Below are 7,700 nucleotides of genomic sequence, written 5' to 3' on the forward strand. Positions count from 1 at the left end.
AGTCAAGGCTTCGTAGGCGCCGACATCATGCCCCCTCCACTGGGGCCACGGCTACACAGCATCTAGTTTTCAACCAACAACTGGAGTCCCAGCAGGGAAGCGGTTTCCACTTGCCACTAAGACCAAGTCCAGGTTAGCCCACAAGGGTCAGCACTGGGGAATCTGAAGGACAAGTTCGGATCCGTGTGTATCCAGGGGTCAGAGGCTCTGGATTCCTCAAGGGGCTGTAGGCAGAGTGTCTCAAGAGACGGTGGGACAGTGTGTCCCGGGAAGTTGGGGAGCTGGATGGCAGGGAGCCAGGCTGTGTGGCGTGCCGGTATCTTCCCTCTGGCCAAAGACCTCCCGACACCCCTCATAGGCCCACTCCCTCACAGGGCCACCTCGCAGGCCACCTCCCCATCCCCAGACACACCGGCTTTCTCTGTCATCCTCCAGGAGCTGCAGCTTGTAGTAGGAGTTGGTCCCCTTCACAATGTCCACCAGGCCAAGGGTGGCACTGAACACCTTCCCTCCTTTCTCCAGGACATGTGCAGAATGTTCCAGACCTGTTGCAGAGGCAGGGCACCTGGTTTTCCCTCTTAAAGGGTGGTCGATAAGCTCGGGAAGAAGGGGGTCTGCAGGCGGGGGACTCACACCTGCCTGGACACTCCTTGTGGGAGGCTCCCCACAAGGCCCAGGCGTCCTCAGGCCCAGGGGAGCCCAAGGAGGCAGGGGTGCAGAGGTGTGGTCCAGAAGCCCCCGTCTCCGGACCACCTGCCCGCTCGCGCTCCTGTGTGCTCACCAGAGTCTGGATCCACAGCGGCTCCACCTTTAAGAGTTAATTTCATTCTCTTCTCAGATTTGTTGACGCCTTGGAAAAGAACAAGAAAGGAAAATGAGTAAAACAAAACCAGAAAGTTGGGGTGGGGAGGCAGGGTGAGGGGTTGGTGTGCCAACGGGTCTAGGCAGCCTCGGCCAGAGCATCCCGGGAGCACGCGGGCCCGGAACCCCAGGCAACCTCACCTTCCTCCTTGATGGGGCCCTTGCTCTTCTTAGAGAGCGCAGACCCTGACTTTGCTCTTGGGGCTGCAGGCTCTGCTGGCTCAGCCTTCACCTCAGCGCCCCAGGGGGCCAGGAGGTGGGCCGAGAGCAAGTCTGGAAGGCTTCTGGTGGAACTGGACACATCGCAGAGGAAGTCCTCAGACACCACGCGGATGCCGGCCTCGCGCACCTCCTCCATCTTCCTGCTCATCTTGTCCACCTCCTCTGCTCAGACCGGGGAAGAACAGCCGGAGCGTCAGTGAGAAGCACATCACAGCCCCACCGACTGAGCCCCCTCCTTGTTACCCAGAGCCGGGGGGCCACACGGTGCGGGCAGATGCGCCCCAAGAGACGGTCCGGCGGTGGGAGCAGGAAGGGAGCCCATGTCCCTCTGCCAGACCCTGCTGCGTCCCACGCGCACGACTGGCAGGTGCTTCCCCCCACTTGGCAGGAGGCCTCTCCGTGCTGCCGATGCTGATGTGCAGAAGCTTTCCAGTTTGACGGGGTCCTGTTCGTCTGGCTCTGCTCTTAGTGCCAGAGTCGGAAATCACCAAAACCAAAGTCTAGGGGCTCGTTGTTTCCTCCTCTGAGTTCTTTGGCTCCAGGTCTCCCATCCAAGTGTTCGATCCAACCTGTGTGGATCTGTCGGTGGGGCCAGGCAGAGACCCGGCTCTCCCCATCATGAACCTCGGCTCCTCCCGGCTCTCCAGGCCGTTCCGCTGGTCTATGTGTGTTCTGATGTCAGCTTGTCTTGTTCTGGTCACTAGAGCCTGTGACACAGTGTGCCGTCAGGGAGCGCGAGGCCTCCTGCCCTGTCCTCAGAAAGGCTCTGGCTATCCGCAGGAGCTGCTGTCTGCTCCAGATCTGACAGCAGCACCAGGCTTTCACGGAGATGGCTTGAGTCTATGCAGAGCACACCTCATGACCCTGACTTCTGGCTCCTGACTTGGTAAATGACTTACCTCCGATTCTGCAAGGTTCTTCCCCAGACACTTTCTCTTGTGCGGTCATCTGGCACATATTCCGGTTTCTCTGTTCTGCCTCACTCTATGGGTTTCTATCCGTCGACAAAGCAAGTTCCTCCCTGGGTCCTGAAGGACCAACCCTCACGTCCGAAGGAGTCTTTGTCTGGCCCTGCAACCCCTGAGCTTGTCTCACCCCACCCCAGGGCTGTGGAGGGGCCAAGACCATCAGTGTCTCCGAGGGCAGGAGTTCAGGCTGGCTGAGAACGTCAGTCAGCAGCCTTCCACTGGGGACACAAGGCACGCACACACAAAACACGGCAGCTCTGCACATATAGGTGCTGGCTTTCCCCCATAAAGGACCAAACAATGCTGTGACCGAGGACACCCATCTGGGAGTGCCCTGCCGGTGTCACACCACACTCAGCGCATCCCCTCCCCCCCTCAACCTCACTGCCATCCCAGGAGGCACGATGCGGCCCTGCTTTACACAACAGATTCAACTCACTTTTGGTACTGATGCACAGGGAGGCCTTGTTGGCCGTGCCTGTCAATTTCCCGCCGAGTTTCTCGATCATGGCCTTCACCTCATCCTTGTTCCGTGCGAGCTTCCCGAGAGTCAGGATCTTCATGTTGGACAACGGCTTATCTGGGACGAGAGAACAGCCGTCAGGCCATGAGGTCTCACGGACACCTCAGTTCCCTCTGACCAGCATCCCTGAGGGAAAAAGTCTATGAAGACAGAGGCCCAGGTCTAGTCGGAAAGCAGAGGACAGGACAGCACAGCACGCGGAGAGCCTGTCCCATCCCTTGGCATACAGAGGACGAGGCCAGGGGAGAAGCCCCACGATGACACTGCCCCATAAATGGGCCAGCCTGGCCAGTGGGGGTTCCTGGCCCTGCCCCACAGGCAGAGCAGGAAAGCCACTGTGGGGACTACGGGGCTGCCAGTGGGATGGGAACAGGAGAGGGAATCACGTGAGCTCCCAACTACTTTTATTCTTTTCCCAACTCCAATCTAAAAATAAGCTGCAATTTCTTATATGGTGTTTATTAATTAACCCCATCCAACAAACCCATCTCCTCAAGGACAAAGCTTCAGTAGGCAGGACACTGAGCAAATGATAGATTCCAGGCACAAAGCAGGACCTGGCACTTGAGGCCAACACAGCCCCTAGACCAGGAAGGCCCACGACAGAGCTGTGTCTATCTGCAGTCCTAAACCAGAGTCCTACACGCACTCCTCGACCAGAACATGGAGGGGGACGTCCCTCAAGTCCTCCCTGTGAGGCCAAGTCAGCGCTGACCCCACACCAGCAGCAGCTGGACTCAGAAAGACCACACATACACATGTGCATGTGTACACACATACACAGTCTTCCCCAGGAAGAGGCAGGTCACCAACAGGCTCATGTTTAGGCTGACTCTTGTCCTCCACGCACCAAACTGTGGCCCTCCTCAGACTCCGCCACGTGTCTTGGAGTGAACAAAGGCAACAAGTCTCTCCAGCATATGGAAAACCCCAAACCGGTCTCACTCCGTGTGCTGGTGTGTTCGCACTCACACCGAACAGCCCTGCTCTGTGGGCCTGGTACACGGCAGGGCTATTTGCGCCAGAGCGCTGAGCCTCACGTCAGGCTCAGGATGACTGACATGGGGTCGGGGTGCCAGGAGGCAGGGAAGCAAGGTCTATCGTGTAGGCAGGAGGACACTCAAAATGTCGTTTCGGATCAGGCCCACTGGCCCTTAAGAGACCACCTCCCAAGTGCCTTTCACCTGCCAAGGGGAGCAGGATTGACACAGAGGGAGACCCTCCCCCACTCTGGTCAGGGTCCCCCGCCCACGGCCAGCCCCAAGCTGTACCTGGCAGAGTGGAGCTGTTCACACCAGCAGGTGCCGAGGCTGTGGAGGGCGGGGCCGCCACCACTGGGGCACTGGTCTCAGGGGGAAATATTCGGTCCTGCTTTTTGATCTTCAATTTTTTGAGGTAAGAAATTTCTCGGAATTCCTGAAGAATTTAACTTTCAGTTAAGAAACCACTTCTAGAAGTGCCTGGGTGGCTCAGCGGGTTAAGCCTCTGCCTTTGGCTAAGGTCATGATCCCAGGATCCTGGGATCGAGCCCCCCCCCATCAGGCTCTCTGCTCAGTGGGGAGACCGCTTCCCCCCCCTTCTCTGCCTGCTTCTCTGATCGAGCCCCACATCGGGCTCTCTGCTCAGCGGGGAGACTGCTTCCCTCTCTCTCTGCCTGTTTCTCTGCCTATTTGTGATTGATGTCTCTGTCAAATAAATAAATAAAATCTTAGAAACAAAACAAAAAAAAGAAACGACTTCCTCCCTAGAAATAACCCCCCACCAGAGCAAAGAGAATCTGGCTCGTCTACTTTTCACGATCAGGGATGACATGCATGGCTGGCGTATCAAGGGGGCTTAGTCAGTCAAGCGTCCAGCTCTTGGCCTGAGCTCAGGTCATGATCTTGGGGTTGTGGGACAAGCGCCACCTGGGGCTCCACACTCAGCAGGGAGTCTGCTTGGGTCTCTCCCTTTCCCTCTGCCCCTCCCCCTGCTCTCTAAAATAAATACATCTTAAACCGATGTGAGGCATCAGCATTCAAGTACACGGCACTGCAAACAGTGTGTTTCCAATGGTTCCAAGTTTGTAACAACACCGGCACACGTGGGCCGTGAGCAGGGTTTTCCCTGAAGACAAACCAACGACACTCAGACTCAGCGGACAGTATTGCCAGGGTCCCTCCCGGGTTGCGCATGCCTACATGGCACTGCATTGGGGGCCTCGGAGCATGGATAAGCCCAAAAAGTGGGATGGCAGTGCTTATCTGCTCAGACCTCAGAACCCACCCTGCTCCTGCTTACCTTAGGGGTCACCCAGTCCTTCCGGCTGGGGGTCTGGGTCTTGACCATACACTTGGTCCAGGCGGTGACGTCGCCTGTACAGTAGTAGGCATCGCTCTTGAAGACCAGCTGGCCCGAGCACTCCTCGCAGGGAAGGAGGGCACCGAACACCATGCCATCTGCCACGCGGTCCAAGATCTGAAGCCCAGAGAGGAGAAGCTGCAGGAAGGCCACTCCCCAGCGTGGGCAGACAAGCACTCGAGGAGAGAGGAGAGGGCTCATCCTGACATGGACTCCCTGGGGCTGCTGGTCTACCTGCAGAGCTTGGGCTGCTGTACCTCAAGAGACCTCCTGTCCAAACGAAGTACCACAGCCCCTATCCCTCGGTGATGTAGAAGGAAAGGAGGATCCAGAGCACCCCCTGCTCCTGGGTGAGGAGCCACGCCAGTTGGGGAAACCGGTGGGGTGCTAGCAGTCCTCCCCTCATGAGGGCGGCTCCATGCCCTCCAGACCTGGCAGTTCCTGAGTGTTTGAGCCTTAACATGTGTGGCATGAACACACCAGGCAAATATACAACCCACCCTAGTCTCCCCCAAATCCTAAACCTGGGGCTGATGTATGGGGAGGTTTTCCTGTCCTGGACGTGGCCACCATGCCACAGAACTGCGGCCTTTCCACTCTTCCCAATCACCACCAGTGGCCATCCCACTGGAGGGCCTCCCATGGCCCGGAGGTACAGCACCGGCACTCAGGGACCTGGCTGCCTCCCACATCTCCCACATGTCCCATAATGTGAAGGCAGCTCACCGCTGACTCCCCAGAGGGCACTTGCTGCTTGTTGAAGATAAGCAGCTCCTTCAGGTCATTTGTCGAACACGCTTTCTTTAGCTCATCCTTGATGCTCCAGATCAGCTCGTTCTGGGCCTGCAGACAGAGCCAGGTGGCTGACAGACCAGCTCTGTCCAGAGACCCCACCAGAGGGGGCTCCCCTGTCTCGCTCAGTCTCCACGGGGGTCCTTGTACATCAGGTGGGCTGTACCTCCAAGCTGGTCTCCTCCACAGGGACGTGGCCCAGCCACGCTCTGGGGCATCCCAGTTCCACCTGAAGCAAGCTGTCCCTGGGACCACCCCTCACAGACAGGTCCCTTGGCGCATGGGCCCATTGGCCCCAACACCTGCACCCAAGGACACCAGGCATGGCCATTCTCCAACCCAAACACGGGTGGGGACAATACCCAAGCACCCCCGCCGGCCTCAACTTCGTATCCCACTCAGCACCACACGGGAGCACATCTGTGCTTCTCAGGACACAGTTCTCCTATCTCGGGAGCCATACACGCGGTGTCTCCTCATGGAAGTTCTGAGCATCCCCACCTCGCCAACACTGTGCCCAGGCCGGCAGCAGCCTCCCCATCAGAGTGCGGTCAGGGCGGGCCTCCTCCCTGCGAGGGTCCCCCCCGCTGCAGACTGCACCCCTGCAAACCAGATGTAAAATGCCAGCCCCACCGACCCCGCGGAGTCGCTCTCCACACCAAGGGTGGATTTTAATGGGGTCCTTTTTAAAGATTTTTAAATTTATTTATTTGACACAGAAAGAGAGATCACAAGCAGGCACAGAGAGAGGGAGAAGCAGGCTCCCTGCTGAGCAGAAAGCCCGATGTGAGACTCGATCCCAGGACCCTGAGATCATGGACTGAGCTGAAGGCAGAGTTTTAACCCACTGAGCCACCCAGGCTCCCCCTAATGGGGCCTTTTAAAAAGACTTTTTCAGTCATCTCTGCCCCCCAAATGGGGCTGAAGCTCAGGAACCTGAGATCAAGAGCTGCGTACTCTCCCAATGGGCCAGCCAGGACCCTGGAACGAGGAAGATTCTAACGCGACTGGCGAAGCGACAGTACAGCACACTTGTCCCCAGCTTCGCGTACCTGCCCCGCCCCCACTGGCGTTGTGCTGCCAGTCACAGCGTGGGGGAGTATGGGCCGAGTCCCATGGTACAAGTTTCAACTGGAGCAGTGGAATCCCACCAAGGCCAGGCTGGTGAGGCCCGGGGGTTGGCGGGCTGGGGAACATCTGCATTTCTTACATTCCTTTCATCCCCGATGACGCTTGAGAGAACACCACACGGGTGAGCAAGTGCAAAGTAACACCAGCCACAGCCTTACTACAGCCAGATTCGCAAACGGGTCCGCTGAGGGACAATCACACCAAACCCAGGGCTCTCACCAAGCAGCTCCAACCAGGTCAGAAACGGATTCTGATTTTTGTGCCACGGCAAAACCCGGATCCTCTCACGGAAGCGCCACGCAGGCAGAGAGCAAGTTCCACGACAAGACTGATGCCGGCTCTCCGCAGCTTCCCAGTGCCCTTACAGACTCCACAGCCGCAGATGCTGCGCACCAATGTGTGTGTCAGCACCAAACACCCAGCATTTTCTGACTCATCAACTTTACTGATTCCACGCCCGCCTCATCAACACGGTGCTGAATATCCGTGACTACGGACTTGGTCATCAGTTCTGTCCACTTTCACCACATGCCTTCCATCGCATCTGCAGACAAGAGCTCTCCACTAAAGAACTAGGAAACAGTCCCGTCTCTTCCAGTCCCCTGTACGTCCCCAGCAAGTCTGGCACTCCACTAAAGAACTACGGAATGGGGGTGCCTGGGTGGCTCAGTTGGTTAAGCAACTGCCTTCGGCTCAGGTCATGATCCTGGAGTCCCAGGATCGAGTCCCACATCTGGATCCCGGCTCTACCAGGAGTCTGCTTCTCCCTCTGATGATCTCCCCTCTCATGCTCTCTCACGGTCTCTCAAATAAACAAACAAACAAATAAAATCTTAAAAAAAAAAAAAAAAAAAAAAAAAAAA

General features: G+C 57.3%; 1 protein-coding gene across 2 annotated transcripts in view; it reads right to left on the reverse strand.

Moving 5' to 3' along the window:
- Nucleotides 1-7,700, reverse strand: part of PARP1 (poly(ADP-ribose) polymerase 1) — a 36,833-nt gene that overhangs the window by 13,762 nt on the left and 15,371 nt on the right. For both annotated transcript variants that reach the window (XM_032838851.1, XM_032838852.1), the window contains 7 exons: nucleotides 5,641-5,757; nucleotides 4,855-5,031; nucleotides 3,846-3,990; nucleotides 2,491-2,631; nucleotides 1,003-1,245; nucleotides 782-850; nucleotides 413-545 (listed from right to left, as the gene is read on the reverse strand). In XM_032838851.1, the coding sequence (XP_032694742.1) occupies nucleotides 413-545; nucleotides 782-850; nucleotides 1,003-1,245; nucleotides 2,491-2,631; nucleotides 3,846-3,990; nucleotides 4,855-5,031; nucleotides 5,641-5,757 (1,025 nt within the window). The remainder of the gene's footprint in view (nucleotides 1-412; nucleotides 546-781; nucleotides 851-1,002; nucleotides 1,246-2,490; nucleotides 2,632-3,845; nucleotides 3,991-4,854; nucleotides 5,032-5,640; nucleotides 5,758-7,700) is intronic.

This window comes from Lontra canadensis, unplaced genomic scaffold (genome assembly GCF_010015895.1).
Source record: "Lontra canadensis isolate GAN:19392208 unplaced genomic scaffold, GSC_riverotter_1.0 scaffold106, whole genome shotgun sequence".
Classification (NCBI taxonomy): Eukaryota; Metazoa; Chordata; class Mammalia; order Carnivora; family Mustelidae; genus Lontra; species Lontra canadensis.